The 19819-nt window shown below is 50.1% G+C and overlaps 1 protein-coding gene across 3 annotated transcripts in view; it reads right to left on the reverse strand.

Annotated features, from left to right (window-relative positions):
* Nucleotides 1-19141, reverse strand: part of LARP1 (La ribonucleoprotein 1, translational regulator) — a 55292-nt gene extending 36151 nt beyond the window's left edge. The window contains exon 1 of one of the 3 annotated variants that reach the window (XR_003522318.2): nt 18289-19140. Coding sequence is in view for 2 of the 3 variants with exons in the window: in XM_027606890.2 (XP_027462691.1) it covers nt 18289-18733 (445 nt within the window). In the remaining variant the exon portion in view is untranslated. Of the gene's footprint in view, nt 1-18288 lie in introns of all 3 variants that reach the window. The other 2 variants (XM_027606890.2, XM_027606889.2) reach the window with 2 other exon arrangements.
* Nucleotides 19142-19819: the final 678 nt, after the last annotated feature.

Consider the following 19819-nt stretch of genomic DNA (forward strand, 5'->3'; position numbering starts at 1 on the left):
ACATAGTCAGCACTCAATCTTTGTTAGCTATCATCTTGGAACTTTAGAGGTACTCTGTATCTGAGCAGGCTTCATCACTGGTTTGTCTCATTACAAAGCATGCCTGTACAACTCTAGTTTTATTTTTCATAAAGGAATGCCCCTATGAATTCAATAAAAGTCACTGCAGAATTGATTTTCTCTAAAAAGGCCATTGACAAATTTTTCCACCCCTCCGCAAGCTGTGGCTGAGGTGAGCCTCCTATTAGGTACTTAGTCCTAGATGCTTGTTCAGTGCCTCCAGTCTTCCCAGAACCATGCTTTATGCTCTATCTTAAAGACCTCATCAGCAAGGCAGAGTAGAAGGGTGGACCTGTTTTCAGGAAATGTAGAGCATTTCTGGGCAACACCTGCTCCATTTGGGCAGGTTTTCCTGGCCTTCTCAGGGTTCAGGGTGTGTCAACGGCTGGCCCATGTGGGGGTGAGAAGAGAGCTGAAGGCTCGTTGTCTTGAGGACCAGGAATGACAGCACATATGAGATCAGCCTTGCAGGCTGGTGCTTACAGACCTAGTCCTCTAATCTATACTCCTGCAGCACCGACCATGCAAAGAGGCTCCTGTTTTTCTTTCCTTGAAAGAACAAAGCAGAATGAAGAGAGACCCAGCACAGGTATCATGATTCCCTTAGTGCCATGTGGGAGACTGGCCAAGAGACGGCCTCAGTTTTCTATAAAATGAGAAGTAACCAGATGGCTTCCAAAGCCCCTTTGGATCCTGGCCTTCCTCGAGGATCTCAAAAGAGCTGCCACTTCAGAGTGGCAGTGGCAGTGATGATGCAAATCAAGGGGTGGGACAGAGAAGACCTAGAATGAGAGAACATTCCAGAGCAACTCCAAGGCCAGCAGCAGCAAATGGGGAGCTTGAGCAGCCTGTCCACTCCCAGCCAGCAGTCCTGCATTCCCAGGCCGCTGCTGCCCTCGTGCTCCTTCCCCATGCCTGGAAAGAGGGCCTCCAGCTCCGTGGACAAACTGCTGTGCTCACGGCTCCTGGAAAGATGGAGTCAAGTATCTTTTAGAAAAATGTCTCTGGAGCTACTATTGAGCATTTAGTATGAACCATCATTGTGCTAAGTGCCTCCCTTGCAATACCTTACTTAATAGGAAGACTGATGCTTTTATTTTCTTTATTGTGAATTAAAGGGAAAAAAAAGAATAGACTGGCTTTACCAGTTTTTAACTCTGACCCTGGGTAGGTCCCTTAATCACCATAAGCCTATGGAGAAGGAATTTCTCCTTAAGAGGGGGCCAACTATCACCCACCTCAAGGGCACTTGTGAAATATGAATAAAGAAATGTTTTGTGAGGTCTTCTAAAATCTTAAGGGAAAGGGGTGCCTGGGTGGCTCAGTCATTAAGCATCTGCCTTCGGCTCAGGTCATGATCCCAGGGTTCTGGGATCGAAGCCCACATCGGGCTCCCTGCTCGGTGGGAAGCCTGCTTCTCCCTCTCCCACTCCTCCTGCTTGTGTTCCCTCTCTCACTGTCTCTGTCAAATAAATTTAAAAAATATCTTAAGGGCTATCCCAAAGGCAGTACCAACCCTTAAAATCCACGGACTTGATAAATAAGACTAAACCCTAGATAAACCAATGGATGATGGCTTAGAATCCTCAGCTTTGGCAGGTGCCACCCTGGACAGTATTCTATTTCAGGGCAATAGAGCTCCCAAAAGAGTGCAAACCAAGTCACCTCCTCATCCCCTGAAGCAGGCCACTCCCAGCCTGTGGAGACTTGGCTCACTGCTCCTAGGTGCCACAGTAATGGGGGAAAAGGCCAGTTTCCCTAGATCTACCCAGTCTTCAAAACCTCAATCATCAGTACTCCAGTCCCTTTTACCTGAAGGGCTAACTAACCCAAGGTCTGCTGCTCATCCCCAGCTGTCCTACCAAAGGGTAGGGGCTGGCCAATAGCACGGGATACACTTAGAAAGGAGCTCCATACTACAGTCTAAAAAACTGAAGCCCAATTGTGTGTGTTGGGGGGGGTGGAGGATCGAAACCAGGCTCCTACAAATCTCCGAGCTGCTGCGGAATGAGGTACTTGCCATAGAAGTGGCCTGGTGTGAAGCCCACACATCCCTGCAATAACACTAGTGGGGGCAGGGTTGCCTGACAAAAAGTTCTTTAGAGATTTCTAAGTCTGAACCTCCTCCAGGTCAAACCATGTCCCTTTCTGCACCCACTCTGACCTAGCTCGTCTCTTCTTCATGGGGCATGTACCATGGGCTTGGGGGAACCCCAGAACAAACCCAAATGAAAGCCTCTGCTGCCACCACCCCCCAGGCTGAATTTTTGTACTCTGGCGAGTTGCAAACCCAAGCAGTAAGCTCTTGGAGGACAGGTAAGTGTGGTGGAAAGAGCACTAACCTGGGCATCAGCGTGCCTGTGTTTTAAAAACTTGCATCCCTGTAGGGCAGCCTTGGTCAATAGCCTCCCCTATGGGGGCCTGCTTTCCTCAGCAAAGTGCCCAGTATGTGCGGGCATGTGCACATGGTGCATGTGAATTCTGGCCTGGGCTCAGTGGGCTGGGGCAACTCCAGGTGCCTGCAGGGGGCAGTGAAGGAGTGGCAGCTTCAGAGGCAGCAGAGGTGGGGGGGTGCGCGTGTGTGCAGGCAGCTGCAGTGATGTAGCACTGGTCAGCTCAACCGTTCTCATCAGGAAAATGCTACCTTTGTTACCAAGGGCTGCTTTGAAGATTACAAGCAGATAAGTGCCCTTGAAAGCTTTTGTTTCTAAATGTGGGGGAGGGGAAGGGGGTACAGGTCATATTATGATCCCATTTTTTTTTAAAGAAGCATGTGTATACACCCAGAGTCAAAAAAAGTATAGAAACGTGCTGTCCAATACAACAGTCACTAGCCATGTGTGGATGCTGAGCACCTGTAATGTGGGCAGTCCAAATCAAGAAATATTTTTAAGTGTAAAAGACAAACCAAATTTCAAACATTTAGTACAAAGAATGTAAGATATTTCACTAATAACTTTTATGCTGATCATATGTCGAAATGATAATCTCTTGTCTTGGGTTATACCATTTAAGTTGATTTCACCTATCTTTACTTTTTTTAAACTATGGCTACTAAAAAATTCAAAATTATCCACATAGCTTGTGTTGTATTTCTATTAGGCAACACTAGTCTAAAAGGATGTGGTTGCTTAGTAGTGTTTATGGTGGTTGGTGGACATTTTTCTACAATGAATTGGTCGCTTAAATAAATTGAAAAGATTTCCCCTTTGAAAGAAGTTAAAAGGCCCAACACGTAACAGTATTTCCCATCCCCTCTAGGAAGAGCCAGAGAGCCTCCCAAAGCCTGCAGAGAGCCACCGCCCCGCCACACCTGGCCCGGAGGCCATGCCTGAGAAACCACAAAGTCAGCACAGCTCTTTCCAGCAGGCAGTGGGATGCCTGACAGAGCGGAGGAGGAACATTTCTGGGGAAAGTGGGGCCAGGGCTCCTCTGCAAGATCAGAAGTTCCAGGGCCTGGCTCACACCCACTAAAGGTGGCCAGGGGACAGAACTGGAAGTCCAGGCTGGGGCACCAGGGTCCTGTACAGATTCCTGCTGCCTGAAGATCTATATGGATCCTCTCTCTCCCAGAAAATTTTCCAGGTAGGGTATGTATACTTCTGTGGTCTGGAAGAATGCAAAGCTAGATGGTAAGTACTGCAGGGTCTCTGGAGTCAGTGTGCCAGGAGATGCAATCCCAGCTACTTACTAAATGCTGCATACACTTAAGCAAAATTACTGAACCTCTCTGAACTCTTCTGTTTTCTCATCCATAAAATGAGGATTAGAACTGTAGTCAGATCCCACAGGGTTTTTGTGAAAATGAACCTAGATAATGAATGAGATGGTATGGTGGCTCAGAAGTTTGATAATCATGTCAGAAGTAGAGGGTCTGGGACATCTGTCCTTAAGACAAGCTACCCATGAGGCAGATTCTAGGACACCTGGCTAGCCCAGGGACATGATAAAGGCACTTTAGTGATAGATGAGCAATGCATTCATACCCAATCCCTTCTTACAAGTTGTGAGAAATGAAGGTCCAGCCAGGAGAATCAAGAGAGCAGGGCTGAAAACAGAACTTGGATCCACAGATTTCAGTTTGCTCTGACCCGACCCTGAAGATCTTACCTGAAATTAAAAAGCCACTGCAGTTTCTGACAAGAAGTCAGAACAGAAAACTGTGACACTAAGAGCCCACATGGCGCTCATTCCCAATCCCTGCAGCCCCACCATCCCAGCCCCAGCTCCTGCTAGTGCCCCCAAGCTACTTACCACACTCTCACTCTGCCTCCACCCTGGGGCAGGGAGCGGGAGATAGACCAAGGGAAGCTGCCCTGGAGCCAAGAGACCCAGAACCCAGGTAAAACATCTGCCTGCCTCAGGCCATCCTCTTCTTATTAATGGGCATCATATGACAATAATTTGGCTTCTGGACACACAGGAGGAAGTAAGAAACAGCAATCAGAAAACTTCCTTTTAAGTGGCCTAGCCTCAAAGGAAAAGAGTAAGGTCAAAAAAAATCTGGCCCAGTCACCGTGCCATCATCCACTCCTTTCCATCTCTTCCCCAGACTATTGTAGAAGTCTCCAAGGGGTCTCCGTGCCCACCCCACCCCCCGCCAGTCCATTCTGCAAAAGACAAAGTAACCCTCAAGCAGAAATCCTATCACGCTACCTCCTCTCTCAATGCTTTCAGAACAGAATCCAAACTCCCTAAACTGGCCTCCCAAGGCCTCTTGCTTCTGAGTTTTTGGGCCCCTCGCCTCTCATTCAAAGGCCTCTTGGTCTGTTCCTTGCAGATCTCTGAACTCATCACCACCTAGTATTTGCTGTTCCTCCAGGCAAGAATGCTCACCACCATGCTCCTTATCAATCTCATCTGGGCTCATCCTTAGAGGCCCTCCCTGACAGGTGTTTGAAGCTGTCCCCAGCCACACATCCCCACTTCTCTTGCAAACTGCCTTGCTTTGTTTCTCTCACAGCACTTAGCACTATCAGCAGCTGCCCTGTAGTATTAAAGATGGCTGCAAACGGACACTCCTCCCAATGAAAGGCAGGGCCCATGACCCCTTCCCTTCATTCTCAGCAGGATCTGTGACCTCTATCACACTATGGTAAAGTGATGTTGTGCTAGTGCTCTGGCCCAGACCTTATAATATTGACAGCATCTACTTCCTGTCTCTTGAAAAGCTCGGTATGGGAGCACTAAGCCACTGCACAGTAAGTCCTACTACTCTGAAACACCCAGGCTGGAGAGGGTACCTGAGGGCACTCGAGTTCCAGCTGACCTCAGCCTTCCAGCCATCCCTGCCAAGGTGCCAAAAATGCAAGTGAAGCATGGTGGGCCCTCCAGACCATGACATCAGATACCTCTATTACTGCCATACAGAAAAGACTCACCTGGCTGAGCCCTGTCCTAATCCTGACCCATATACAATTCAGTGAACCAATGGTTGTTTTTTTTATGTTACTAAGTTTGGGGTGATTGGTTAGGCAGCAATAGCAAGAACTACGTTGTTGGTTTACTATGTCTCCCCACTAGAATGTAAACTATGAGGGCAGCCCCCCTGTCTTGTTCCCATCACTATTCCATGGTCTAATACTCAGTAGGTTACTCAAATGTGTTAAATGATTTTCACTTTGCTGGTAGCCAAGTTAGTTCCTTTCACACAAAGGTTAGGTTCAAGCCCTGGTGCTTCTCTTGATTAGCCTGAGGACTCTGAATACTCAAGTCTCTTGAGATGGGTGGGCCAGCTTCCCTTCCACTGAGGGATACTTTGACCCTGGCCTCTGCAAGACAGAGATTCTAAATCTCAGAGCCAGAAGCAGGGGGGTGGTCTCAGCAACAATCAAGTGTAACCAGGTACAGGATGGCAGAATCTTCTCAATGACATTTCTGTCAAGAGACAGGCCACCACTGTTTATACACTGCAATGGGTTACTCATAACCTTCTGCGGCAGCTCATCTTAGCCCAGCATTTTCCAGAAGCCTAAGGCAGAATGTCTCATGCCTAGGTCGAAGAATCCCAAAGCCTTGGTCAAGCTCTCAGGTATAACACTAACGCTGGTCCAATCGGGTGGGGGGAAGCAATCCCCTTTAAATGAAATCTTTCTCAACAGTGTAGTTTTCATCTCCAGTTTGATATATCAAACTTAACCCTAGGAGGAAAGGACCTTGAAAGATCTTCTGGCTTAACCACTTTCATTTACAGAAGAGGAAAAGGAAGTCCAAACAGGCTCAGTAAGTTGCCCAAAGTGTCTTAGCAAGTGAGCCAAACAGCTGGGACTAGAAGGCTGGTCTCCAGTTTCCTGCCCAGAGCTCTCCATCCTACCCCTAGTACAGGGTTCACACCAACAATGGTGTGAGGAGCAGGCCTGCCTTGGGGAAGCTTCTTTCCAGTGTCTCTTCTCCCAGAGAGAATTCAATGCTCCAATGACATAAGACCTAGTCAGGATCTTTTCCCTTTTCATCTAAGAACTAGTAACACCTGCCTTAGCCACTCTCACACCAACAGTGTTTGAGCTGGAAGGGGCCTTAGAGACTGAGATCAAAGATGCCATACCCATTTCAGATAGGGGAGGGGAAAGGCTCAATGGGACCTAACATAAGCCAGTTTTCCCATCCCTTAGCTCTCAGACAGCATTCTATCACGGTTCTGGGACCTCAGGCCACGATGTCCAGTGATGTCTGGTCTCCCCCCATGGGTTAAGGAGTCCCCTCTAGGGACTCCCAATTCCTGCCATAGGCCTTGAAGTCTTCCCTCCCCTCCTCTCTCAAATTCCTTCCATACGGATGCTCCTCAGCTTGCAGGCTGGACAGACTGCTATCCTCTCTTTGTATGACCAAACATTCAAAGTCCGGGCCAAGCGGACACATGCTGGTGTCCTAGTCTAAAGTGGGGTAGGTACTGCCACTGGACAGCACTCATAAAGCAACAGAGGTTCAGTGTGGCCAGCTCTTCTCATTCTTTTCTGTAACAGCTTTACTGTTATCATTCACATACCAGGTTATTCATCAATTCAAAGTATAAAATTCAATGGGTTTTGTTTTTGTGGGGTTTCTTTTTTGCATATTGAGTCTGCCCTCTTAAAGCTGCAAATTTCTTAAGTTTCCAGATAAATTTTCTTGACTTTTAAAACACAGGTGATTACTTTAAATTGTTTTTAAATTCAAAGCCAATCAAAACCTGTCAATAAGTTAAATCTTTAAAGGGGGAGGCGCACTTGGGTGGCTCGGTTGGGCTTCTGACTCTTGATTTCAGCTCAGGTCATGATGTTGGGGTAGTGGGATTGGGCCCCATGTCCGGCTTTGCACTCAATGTGGAGTCAGCTTGTCCCTGTCCCTCTGCTCTTCCCCCCACTCTCACATGTGCTCTCTCTGAAACAGATGAATAAATAAAATCTTAAAAATAAAAAATAAATAAAAATTTTTTTAAAAACCTGTGAGTTGGCTGGAATGGGCCTGAGGATGTAAGATAAGGGATGCCAATCTGTGACTTCTGCCTTTCAGAATGAAAGCCCCATCATGACAGCCCCTAAATCGTCTACCTAAATTCAGATTTCAGGGACTGGCACCTACAAGTACTCAAAAATTTCTGAATGAACAAATTTGGGCAAGTACTTTTGCAAATCTGTAGCTGCCGGCCCCTGGGGCAAATCACCACCCAACCCGTTTTAAGTATTATCACCACATCAAGAAACTCAGTACACCTTGTGAACAGCTAAATCCATTTGGGGACACTGTTCAAAGTTACTTCTTGACCTTCTACCTCCCATTTGCCATCACGGCTTTACCCACAGGCACACAGGAAGCAGGTCTATTCAAATGCTGTATTTCAGAAGAGCCAGCATTTCCACCCACCCCAAACTTTGATTCTTTAATCAAAGACTAATAATCCTAGTTCCTTCAACCATTCCCTGCTCATAGAAAGGTGCAAGCATCCCAGTGAGCTGCCTCCTCTATGTTCCTGATTTCCTGTCTCCCTCCCACATTCCCCAGCAGCAGCATCCGGCTTCCCACACCCAAGAACCTTGCTCTCACCAGTCCAAACTCTACTCCTACATTCAGCTCCACCTGGAGGAAAACCTAAGCCAGGCTATTCTATGCACATAATTGGCATCTCTCTCGTGCTGCTGTTAATACATATACACAGAATAGGAAAAACAGAGACCTCTGCTCCCCGCAAACAAACAGAGACCTCCGCTCCCCCCAAACAAACCCCAAGCTGGAGAAAGACATCAAAGATGGAGTAAGAGGGTTTCACTTCGAAGCACCATTTCTCACTGATATTCTACTACTAGTGCACTCCTAAGCACCACAACGTGGGCTTCTCGCTGCAGGATTATAGCCCCCAGTGACTCCTTAAGTCCCCCTCTACTCTACAGTTGCCTGACAGCCAAGACAGGGTCTGAAGAGCTAGCTCTAAGAAGTACCATGGGCTGCCTTCCTGTCTATGCTCAGAACCAAACAGAAGGGATCAAGGGGCAGAGGACTGAGGAAGACATAGAAAGACTGGCTTTGGCACCTGACCTCTGTTAGCAAATGAAGACACAGGTCAAAACTAAGTCCTTAACACTCTCAGAACTGTCACTTCTTCTTGTTTGCCAGGCTCTGGCTGAGCTCTCATGTTCATCTACCTCATTTTCAACAGGGACTCCAATGCGTGAGTACTCTAGATATAACTCCATTTACTGGAGCCTAGACATTACCAACCTGTCCAAGGGCACTCAGTTGCTAAGTGGCTGGCGCTAAGTCAAACTATGCTCGACTGACTCCAAAGTCCCTGTTCAACCACCCCATTCTACTTCTGCCTCCAGAGGTGGAGTGAAAATAGAACTGGAGTGGAAACCAAGAGGACTGGGTTCAAGTCTCAGCCCTACTTTGAACTGTGATCCTGAGCAACTCCCTATTTCCTTTCAAGGCCTGAAGTACCAAGCTGTAAACAGGGGTTTACAATCAGTGACCTCTGGGGTCCCTTCCAGCTCTAAATACTCCTTCCTCTCAAAAAGAAGGGAGAGGTGCCTGGGTGGCGCAGTTGGTTGAGCGTCCACTTCTGGTTTCAGTTCAGGTCGTGATCTCGGGGGTCACCCCACGGTGGCTCCGCACTCATCGGGGAGTGTACTTAAGACTCTCTCTCTGCCCCTCCCCTGCCCTCTCTCTAAAATAATTAAGTCAATCTTTAAAAAAAAGAGGAGGGGCACCTGGGTGGCTCAGTCGTTGAGCGTCTGCCTTCGGCTCAGGTCATGATCCCAGGGTCCTGGGATCAAGCCCCACATCAGGCTCCCTGGTCCTCAGGAAGCCTGCTTCTCCCTCTCCCACTCCCCCTGCTTGTGTTCCCTCTCTCTGTGTCTCCCTCTGTCAAGTGAATAAATAAAATCTTAAAAAAAATAAATAAAAGAAGGGAAAGAGAGCACAGCAATGGGGACAGAGTTGACAACTGGGCACTGGGCTGGGTGAGCCTGATTATAGCCCCACATTCTCAGGGACTTACTATAGCCTTCTATCAAATGCAGCCCCACTACTCCCAACCCAAGTGTAAAACGAGCTGAATTAAGCTGAGGGGAGGGGGCTCTGATGGAAGGAAACCTTGTGCATGCGGCCATCTGTGGAAAAGCCAACAAAGCCAAGCTGTGGAGGGGCTGACGGCAGGCAGCTTACGTGAGCCCAGGAAGTCCTGCCACAGGGGTGCCTCCCCTGGTGGAGGTGGGAGTTGCCACGCCAGCCCCGTTCCCTGCTACTTCCAGGGCTTCCTCTTTTGGGCCTGTGCCGCCGCATCAGGGTGAAGCAGGCTGGTGGCTTTAAGTTCAAGCGTGAGCTCAGCTCCATCAGAAACTGGCTTCTTCCGGCAACTGAGATGCATTCCAGCTAATGTGGCCTTCTGAAAGGTCAGAGAAATCTCATAAACTGGAGCCGCTCCCTATGCCTAAAGGATGACAGCTGATAATTGCCCAACACTTCAGGAATGACTTGGAAATCTGCTCCCTTTTGTAATCTGGGAACCTTGCCCCAAAGGATCAGACAGGAAACCCCAAACCATATACTCTTAAGAGGTTCTCATGTGGCCAGGATAATCTTTCAAAAGAAAAACTCTGACCATGCCATTCCCTCATTTAAAATCTTTAACGGCTTCTCTATGCCTTCCAGTTAAAATCACAATTTATCTAAGTCATCTACACAACAGCCACAGGGAATTTACTCAATTCCCTGAACCCTAAGGCCTTCGCTCCACCAAGCATGAGCTCTTTCCAGGCTTTTTCTCAAGTAACTCCTACCCATCCTTCCCATTTCAAGGGAGTTAGCTGTTGCTTCCTCCAGAAAGAATTCTCTGACCTAGGGGTGCCTGGGTGGCTCAGTTGGTTAAGCGACTGCCTTCGGCTCAGGTCATGATCCTGGGGTCCCGGGATCGAGTCCCGCATCGGGCTCCCTGCTCAGCAGGGAGTCTGCTTCTCCCTCTGACCTTCCTCCATCTCATGCTCTCTCTCTACCATTCTCTCTCTCAATAAATAAAAATTAAAAAAAAAAAAAAGAATTCTCTGACCTAGACTTGAGTTGGGTACCCCTGCTACACTCCCAGAGAATCCCAACCCTTTCTTAACACAGCACCTTCCATACTGGATTGTGAGTGCATGTACTCCTTCCCAACACAGATTTTTGTTATTCACTGTGGTATTTTCTATGCCGAACTCAAAATGTGCTGTGTGATTCTGTCAAAGTATGAGATTTATCCGTTCATTCACTAATTATCTGAACAGGAACCTGAACAAAATGACAGTGTGAGCCATGTGGCTATCTGGGGAAAGAGCATTCCAGAACCAAACCCCTGAAGCAGAGAGTACACAACATACTCTAAGAAAAGCAAAGACCAATGCTGTTGGATGGGAAAAGTGGTGAAAGAGAAGGTTAGAGCTTGGGGGGAATGGGTGATGTGGGGAGCCACATCAAGGGTAGATTAGAGAATACTCTAAGGATTTGGGATTTTATTCCACGATGAGAAGCCATGAGAGGATCTTGAGGAAAGAGTGACAGGAAACCAGGTAGGAGGCTGCTTCAGCAATCTAGGTGAGAAGCAATGGTGTGTGGATTCGGCTGACAAAAGAGGAGGTGGTAAAAAGTCTTTAGCTTTGGACAGACTTTTTAGGAGCCAAAAGTATGTACTAGTAGATTATATGTAAGGTGACAAGGATGACCCAAGACTCTTGTCCAAGCAATTAGAAGGGTAGTTAGTTGCTTACTAATTTCTGAGTCTCACTTTCCTCATCTGTGAAGCAGGGTAAAAAGACCACCTACTTAGCAGATTACATGGGCTAGAACACATCAAATATCCAATAAGTGGTAACTATGGTATCACTATTACATATCTTGGGATCACCAGGAACTTAAATAAGCTGGTATACGTGAAAAAGAGAGCGAAAACAATACAGAACCCAGGTGGACCATTTATCCAGATGGCTCCTGGCCACGGTGGGACTTCAGCTCCTCTGAGATGCTTGCAACTTCATTTTAAAAAGCAGAGAAGAGAAAAGGCTACCTCGAGTTACTGGAATGCATGTCTGGAGGGTAAGGTGGTTATCACAAGTATGGAAGATTATTCCAAGTGTCTGCCTTTGGCTCAGGTGATGATCCCAGGGTCCTGCCATGGGACCCTGCATGGGGCTCCCTGCGCAACTAGGAGCCTGTTTCTCCCTCTCCCTCTGCTGTTCCCCCCCACCCACCACCGCTTGTACTCTCACTCTTGCTCTCTCTCAAATAAATAAAATCTTAAAACAACAAACTAAAAAACAAACAAAAAACAAAGTGCCCTCTAAACAAGGCCTCTGATGGAGGGGGGTCAGCTGGGTTTACTAACAGTACCTCATACTGAGATGGTGAAGCCCCTCACTACACATGACAGTTTTATATGGCTGGCTTTACAAAATTCATCAATAAAGGCCTACACTCCTCACATCCCACACCTATGGCTTTGCCAGTCCAAAGGTGCAGCCAAAAGAAAGATGCCAAGTCAAGACTGTCCCTGTGATTCTCAGAAAATCCCTCAGGGAGAAACCCTAGGCTGTCTGCCACATAAGTTGGCCAAATGGCCCTGGTAACTTCCGCAAATAGCACTACTTGAAAATTAAGCCAACTCCTGATTATCCATCCTCACTTAGGAAAGTCATGAATAACCCCCCAGAAGGGGTAACTGAAACTACATATATCTGGCTTTGGAATGCAACTTCTGGAACAGAAACCACTTACACCTCTGTGGGACATTTTTAACTAATGAACGGGGCTACCCCATACTCAAATTAAATTAATTTGATCCTCAAAACAACCTCAGCACAGGGATTAGTTCCATTCTGTGACTAAGAAAAACAGAGGTTAGGCAAGCTAAGTCACCAAGTGAGAAAGAACGGAGAGAGGTACTCTACCCATGTTTGATTTAAATCCCATCACCACGTATCCTTCTGCTCCCTCTTCCCGCTGTCTCCTACGCTTTCATTAGCCAGGTATCAAAACTTACTTCCTCTCGGGAACCTCCAGCAAGGTAAGGCCATCCTCTCTCCTGACCACTCCACCAGGTAACTCTGGACCAGCCAGGGATGTTTGTGAGCCCAGACTGAGGCACCTGTGAGCCCTCTCAAGGTCCCAGCACCCTAATTACCCCCTTTGTGAGCTTGTCTTGGATTTTGCAAACAGGGGCACTCCCATCTGCCAAGCTCTCCATTTTAAAGAGGTTTTTGTGGTTTCAGGCCCGCTCCTCCTCTACCCACCTCCCTCTGGGAGGGAACTAAGTGCTGAGTAACAGCTCTAAAAATGCTTACTCTAGCCTAGGCCCACTGCAGACAGGGGGGTGGGTCAGCTAAGAAACTCCACCCCTCAGGAGGTTCAGGGTTTCAGACTGCAGAGACCACCCCCTACCCCCAGCCTGAATGGGCATACCTCTTCCTTCCTAGCAGGCACTCTCTTCCCCAGGAAGTATACAACTCAAACACCCCACACTGAAGTTGAGGGGGCAGTCAGCCTCCCCCTACCACCCTTTCAGAGGGTCCTAATTGTGTGCTTTCTTTAGAAGGGGGTAAAGTAATTTAAACTTCAGGAAAACAGCTTTAAAGCCTCATTTATGGAGGCTAACCTAGCAGTTCTTAGCTGAGGGTGCACTATATCAACAGTATGGAGCTCATCACTCTTGACAAGTAATTCCTTAATAAATCTAAAGGGATCAGATTTCCTCAGTTGTCACCAAAACGTCTTCTTGAAACCGGTTCGAATCAAGATCCACACAATGCATTTGACTGATGTCTCAATTCTTTTTTAAAAAATGTCATTTATTGATAATCTGTCCTGCAGAATTTTTCACATTCAGAAACTAGAGGACTGCTACCTCAAGGTCCAAAAATTTGTTCCTCCATGTCCACAGATCTAGGGCTCTATTAGGTTTGGGTTCAATTCTTCTTTGGCGGGGGGCGGTATTTTCACAGGCAGTGCTGTGTACTTTCTATCTCAGCACTGCAAAGCACATAATGTCTGCTTGCTCCACAGTATCTGATATGTACCCCAAGCGATCTGCCTAGGTTCCTAAAGCCAGAAGTCTCTCTAGCCCTCACAGAACTTGGATTCAAAACTGAGTTCTTAACCGCTATGGCAAACAGAAACACATATAAAAAGCTCTATTTTGGTTTCTTTCTTTTGTGTGTGTGGGGGGAGCGGGTTACTGAAAAACTTTTTTTTGGATACTAAAAATACTTTGAAGACATTTAGACCTAATCTGATTCCCTCATTTTCAGATGAAGAAAAAAAAGCAGAGGAAGCATGGGGGTTGCTGGTATCCACCATGCTGCTCACCAACAGAATCAGAAGTGGAATAATGGTGATCATTTATTGCAAAATTTTTAAAATAGCAAATACTGGATAGGTAGCACCTATTAGATGGTCTGTGCCCAGCACTATGCTAAGGGCTTTAATAAACATTATCTTCTTTAATTCTCACAACCTTTAGAAATAGTAACTATCATTATTCTCATTTTGAGGATGAAAAAATGGTGGCTCAGAAAGGCTGAGTAATTCACCCAAGACTGCATAGCAAGTTAGAAGCGAAGCTCAATATATACAAATATTGAAACCACGTTGCAGATCTCAAACTAATAGTCAATTTTACCTCAATTAAAAAAAAAAAAAGCAGCAGCAGCAGCAAAAGCAGCAAAGCTGGGACTCAAAATCGCAGACTGTAGGATTCCTAGGCGGGGCTGTTGCTTCCACAGTCCACTTCTCATGGTGGGGAAGGAAAAGGCAAGGGTCTGATGTAGCTCTGATGCTAGACTGAAAACTGATACCCCAGATCCACACAGATGTCCCACCCTAGTGCAACTGGGAGGAGACTGGGAAAGGGCCTAAACCTAGGAAGGAAAGTAGAGAAAGAGAGTAGAGATTTATTTGGGGCCAGTTCAGTGGGGTGGAGGATCCCTGGGATTGCCCTGGGTCAGCTGAGATTTTTACCTCTTCTTTATTTTGTGCCATCAGTTAGCTGCACTTCAAAAGAACACAGAAAAAAGTGATGCCCAGAACACAAATGCTCAAGTCTGAGACCCTGGCCAGATTTCCCTTTAAAGTCAAGAACACTAAGACGCTTGGGTGACTCAGTGGGTTAAGCGTCTGCCTTCAGCTCAGTTCATGATCCCAGGGTCCTGGGACGGAGCCCCACGTCAGGCTCCCTGCTCCTCCCTCTGCCTGCTGCTCCCCCTGCTTGTGCCCCCACCCCGAGAAATAAATTTAAAAAGTCTTAAAAAAAAAAAAGTCAAGGACTACACCACTGCTTTATTTTCTTATTACATGAAGTTAGAAGTCCCACACAACCAACCCACTGATTCCCCCTGCTGGGGTAGGCAGAAGCTTGTGGTGATGATACATTCTCAGGTCTCAACCCACTGCACGTGCACTAGCCACAGCAAACTTAGTTCAGTTATGCTCTTTCCCCACAGCCCTGAGAGCACATGTGCACTCTACCAAAGGTAGTTTTTATGAAACGCAAATAAACAAATTAAAATTTATTTTTAAAGCATTCATCATCCCACATTCCAAAGCAAAAATAGCCAATTCCTTGGGTCAGCAACCTTTAAGATTATACACAATATGCCTTCCAGTCTGTGGATAAGCAAAACTCCATTTTTAAGGAGATGGATCCCATATATTTCATGGAGTACTGACACAATACCAGAAAAGGAAAGTACTGCATTCTCTACCCCCCTCATCTTACAGGTGGAAAAAAAGAAGACCCAGAAAAAGTTCTGCAAAGTCCCAGTCTCCCAGACATGGAAGAAAAACTACCACATGTCAGGCACTGGGCTATCACCACAGTGAATGCTCCCAACAACCCCATGAAGCAGATAAATCATAATTTAATCCCTATTATACAAACGGAGAAGCTGAGACACAGAATGGGTAAAGTAACTTGCCCAAGGTGGCACAACTAGCAACTGGTAGGGCTGGCATTTGGGCCAATGCAGTTTTAACCCCAGAACGTTTCCCATCCTGCTTCCCTCATACTCACAAGAATTGTGGCTAGAATAAGGAAAAAAATGTAAAGGTCTTCAAAATATTCTAGGGGACGGACATACAAAAAGCCAAAATGCAAATCCTGACTTAAAATGAAAACTACAAACGTTAAGATGTGGAAGCTTAAACCAGAATAGACAAGCCCACAAAAATGGGGGGATATAGAAAAATATATTTTATTACTAGTTACTGCATGTGTCCCTTAAAGCACTAAACCACTAGCATCAGAGCCAAAAGGAAGGCTAAAAATAGGCATTTGCAACAAACTCTGGAAAGCTTTTAGCTTATGAGGCACTCATTTCTGTAGACTCCCAAAAACATATGCATCACAGAACACAAAAATTCCCAAGACCACACTGCCACTCCATTGATGTCACATTTAAACTTGTCCAAGCTGCAAATAAAATCAGGGCTGAAAAAGGGCCTTAGCAGTCCATGTAGACTCTCCAAAAAAAGGGCCACTATCTCAACCTTACCAGACAATTCACAGAATTCTCCCTCGAAAAGCATCCAAGCCCTAACAACAGACTTAAACAGAGAAACTACTAGATTAATTCAAAGTTAGTCTGTCAAAAACTAGTCCAAAGGTTCAAAAACCAATTAGTAGACAAGACACCTTCTTGCCTTAAGATTCCAGAAAAACAAGAACAGAGCAAAACTACCAGACTCAGAATTTTGCTTTGGGCACTTAAAGCAAGTTGGCTTCTCCACTCCAGGGAAGGTGGGATGCCAGCCAAGCTGTCTTCTTCCCACGATCAATAACCCCAGTGACGCACCCTATCAAGGGCCCCTGCACTTGCACAAAACGCCAGCTCAGGCACCCAGTACCACCTGATGTCATGGCTGATTTAAAACCCACAAGGCAGGTTCACCATTAGCTAAGCAGCAGCAGCAGCATGAGTAGCCCCATTTAAACTTCTGAGGTGTGCTCTCTCCTGGGGATGATTATACCCCTGAGTTTAAAGAGGGGGGAAGGACCAAAGAGTGTCTTAAAGTTGCTTTCCCTCCCTCTGTAGGTGGATGAGGAGGGATATGCAAGAAAATGGAGGTTTCAGCACTGCCCTTTGCATAAGAGGGTTCTGGAAAGGAAAGGGGGGAAGGGGAGAGGGCAGAAGGAAGAGAATACAGTTTGAAGTATTATTAGTAAACCCCAAATGTCCCCTCCTCCAAATGAAGCAACCTTAAAAGAAATTAAAATTGCAACACGTTATTTCCAGAATTGGCTGTTCTGGTTTCCCTTGGACTACGAGTGATCCTAATCCCTCGAATGTGAAGACATTAAGCTCCCTCTTCAACTTTCCCCATTTTGATGGTTTAAACCAGTCAGCCTCAACCAGCGACTGCAGAAGGGGAGGAGTTTTGCTAAAGCACTAGGGCTACGGCCACAGGCCCAACATTCTACCTACAAGCGGGTTTTGATACCGGTCCACTTCGCAAAGACCCAAAACAGAGCCGCTGTGCCTCTACGCGCCGGCCAAGGAAGGCGGCAGGGCGCGCCCCCCACCCAACCGACGATCTGGTCTCGGCAAAGGGAGGCCGAGACGAGCCTCCGTATTCTTCACCGCCTTTCCTCCACGCTGACACGGCTCCCCTGGGATCTCCCAAGGGACCGGGTCCACAGGACCGAAAACCCGAGGGAGGGAGAGGGAGGGCGCGAGGAGCACCGGCCGGCGGTCACATGCCGCTCCCCGCGCGGGGAGGCACCACGTTGTCCCGGCTGCGGAGGAATGCCGGGAAGGGGGGCCGCGCACTCACACTCGCGCACACGCACACTCCGGGCCGCGCCGCGCCGCCGGCCCGCACCCGCCTTCTACCCAGAGCGCGGCGGCGGGCGCCGAACGCACAGGCCCAGCGGCCGCGAGCAGCCCGCGGGCCGGCGGCGCGGCGCATGGCGCCCAACTGTCACCCGCCCGCCCAGCCCGGCCACTCCCTCCCCCGCCGCCACACGCCCCTCGCGTCGCCGCATGCCCCCTTCCTCGCCTCACATTTTCCGCCAACCCCTAACTGGATCCCCGCACACTCGCCATCCGGCTCCCTCTCGAGGCGGAAGGTCCCCGGGATCGGGAAGGGAAACCACCGAATTCAATGACACCCTGGGTTTCCTCTTATCATTCTCCCCGTAACCGACCCCTCAACCCGTCGCCAATGGCGATTCTACCACCTAATATCATCTACCAAAGAACAAAACTTGTTAACTTTTAAAGCCCGAATCCGTGTGGTCGGTATGAACTCATCACCGGGCGCTTCGCTGCCCATGACATATGCTCATTAAACATTTACAACATGGGGACGATCGCAACGCTACCAAAACGGGGAACGTGGGGCGGGGTGGGAAGAGGGGCTTCCCGAGAAAGGGTTAGGCTAGAAACCGTCTTCGGCACCAACACGCGGGAGGGGGGGTGGGCTCTTTTCACCGAAACCAGCGCCCACCCTCTCCTGGCGAGGTAGGCCCGGACCACGCCGTTGCCCACTAACCGCTGAGGCCCAGGCAGTGGCCATGGGCTCCCGGGGGCTGGGCCCTCCGGCAGGGGCGGCTTCCCGAGTGTGTGAGAGAGGGAACGGCGACCCAAATTAGCCAGAAGGCAATTAAAAAAAAAAAAAATCCCGAGTCACCACGACCAGTGGCGGACCCCCGGGCCCTGAAGGCCGCTGGGGGAGGGGACGCTCAAGTCCCCGGAAGAGGTCCCCGGACCCAGGAGAGCAAACAGGGAGACCCACCTGGAGGGGACTGTCCGTTCACCGTGGCCAGGACCGGCGGCAGCGCGTTCTTAGTCCACGGGTTCACCTTGGGCGGAGGGGCCTCGACGAAGTCTCGGCGCCCGGCGCCCGCAGCTCCGGCCGCTCCTCCGCCAGCGCCCGGCTCACCGCCGCCGCCCTCCTCCCCGTCGCTGGCCGCCAGGCCCTCGGCGCCCGGTGGCTGCGGCGGCCGCGGGCTCTCGCGCTCCAGCTGCCCGGTGCCCTCCTTGTGTGGCTTGGCGCAGGGCGGCCGAGGTCTCCGGGCGCCGCCGTCCGGCTCCCCCCCTCCGACGTCGTTCGGCCCGGGCTCGCCCTTGCCCTCGGGCGGCGGCGGCGGCGGCGGCTTCTTCCTCACTAGACCCCCGTGCTCTTCGGCCTGCAAGAGGGGGGCGCCCCCCGGCAGCAGCGGCTCCACCTGAGTGGCCATCTGCGCGCCCGCCCCCCCGGAGAAGCCGGGCGCGCCCGAGGCTGCCTCCCCCGCCTCGAACTTGGCTTTCAGGGCACCCGCGACGCCTTCCTCCGGGGCGCTGGGCCCCAGTCCCTGCGGAGAAGGGTCGAGGTTCACGCTAGGCGCGGCCCCCCTCGCGGTGGGATGCAGCCGCCGTAGATCCGAGGCCCGCTGGCGGGGCGGGGGGGGGTAGGAAGGCCCCCCACTCTGCGGTCCAGGCCTCCTCGGCGCGCGTCCCCCCCCGCCCGTTCCTCGCAAGGCGCCCCCACCCCGAGCCTGGCAGGCTTCTCGTCCAGTCCCTCCCTCCCCCCCGCCGCCGGGGCGGCCCGGGCTTCCCGGCTCGGGAGCTGCAGCAATATGGACGGACGGGGGAGAGGCGCGGCGAGCCGAGGCGACCACGCGATCCGCGGCAGGCGGCGGGCGGGCGCGCGCCTCGCGACGCGGCGGGCGAGGGGAGGGGACGGCGCAGCGGGGACGCGCCCGCCGAGGCCGGCCCTTGGCGACGCGCGGGCGGGCGAAGGCGGCGGGAGCGCGCGCGCACAGACTCGCGGCCCCGCCCCTCGCCCCGCCCCGCCCCTCGCCTCCGATTCTTCGGAGCACCTCCCGGGCTGGAGGGTGAGGGGTGCTCTGACCGGACGGGGGCGAGCACGTGCCTGATGCAATTCGGGAGGGAGGGCAATGAGGGGGGCAGGAGAGATGGGTGGGTGAAGAGGGGGAGGTGTCTTAAAGGGCCAGCGCGTCAGAGCGTCCGCAGGTGGAGCACATGGGAACGGGCCACGCGGCCGACCGGGCCTGCTCGCGCTCTTTAGGTTGGGTGCGCCAAATTCGGGAGAAGGAGCCATTAATGTCACCCTTGATTTACAGGGTGAAGGATAGGGGTGCCCATCCACCTCGAGGACGGACCGATGCTGCCGGCTCCCTGGCGCCCCCTGGGCCTGGCCCCTCTGAGCGCCGCCTGGGTGACCTTGGGCGAGCCGCCCTCACCTCCGCGGGCCGTACTTGGCTCCTCCCCGCGGGCCCCGGCTGGGACTTTGCCCGGAGTTGGGTTCGACGCGCGGCCCGAAG

Source organism: Zalophus californianus, chromosome 5 (assembly GCF_009762305.2).
Source record: "Zalophus californianus isolate mZalCal1 chromosome 5, mZalCal1.pri.v2, whole genome shotgun sequence".
Taxonomy (NCBI): Eukaryota; Metazoa; Chordata; class Mammalia; order Carnivora; family Otariidae; genus Zalophus; species Zalophus californianus.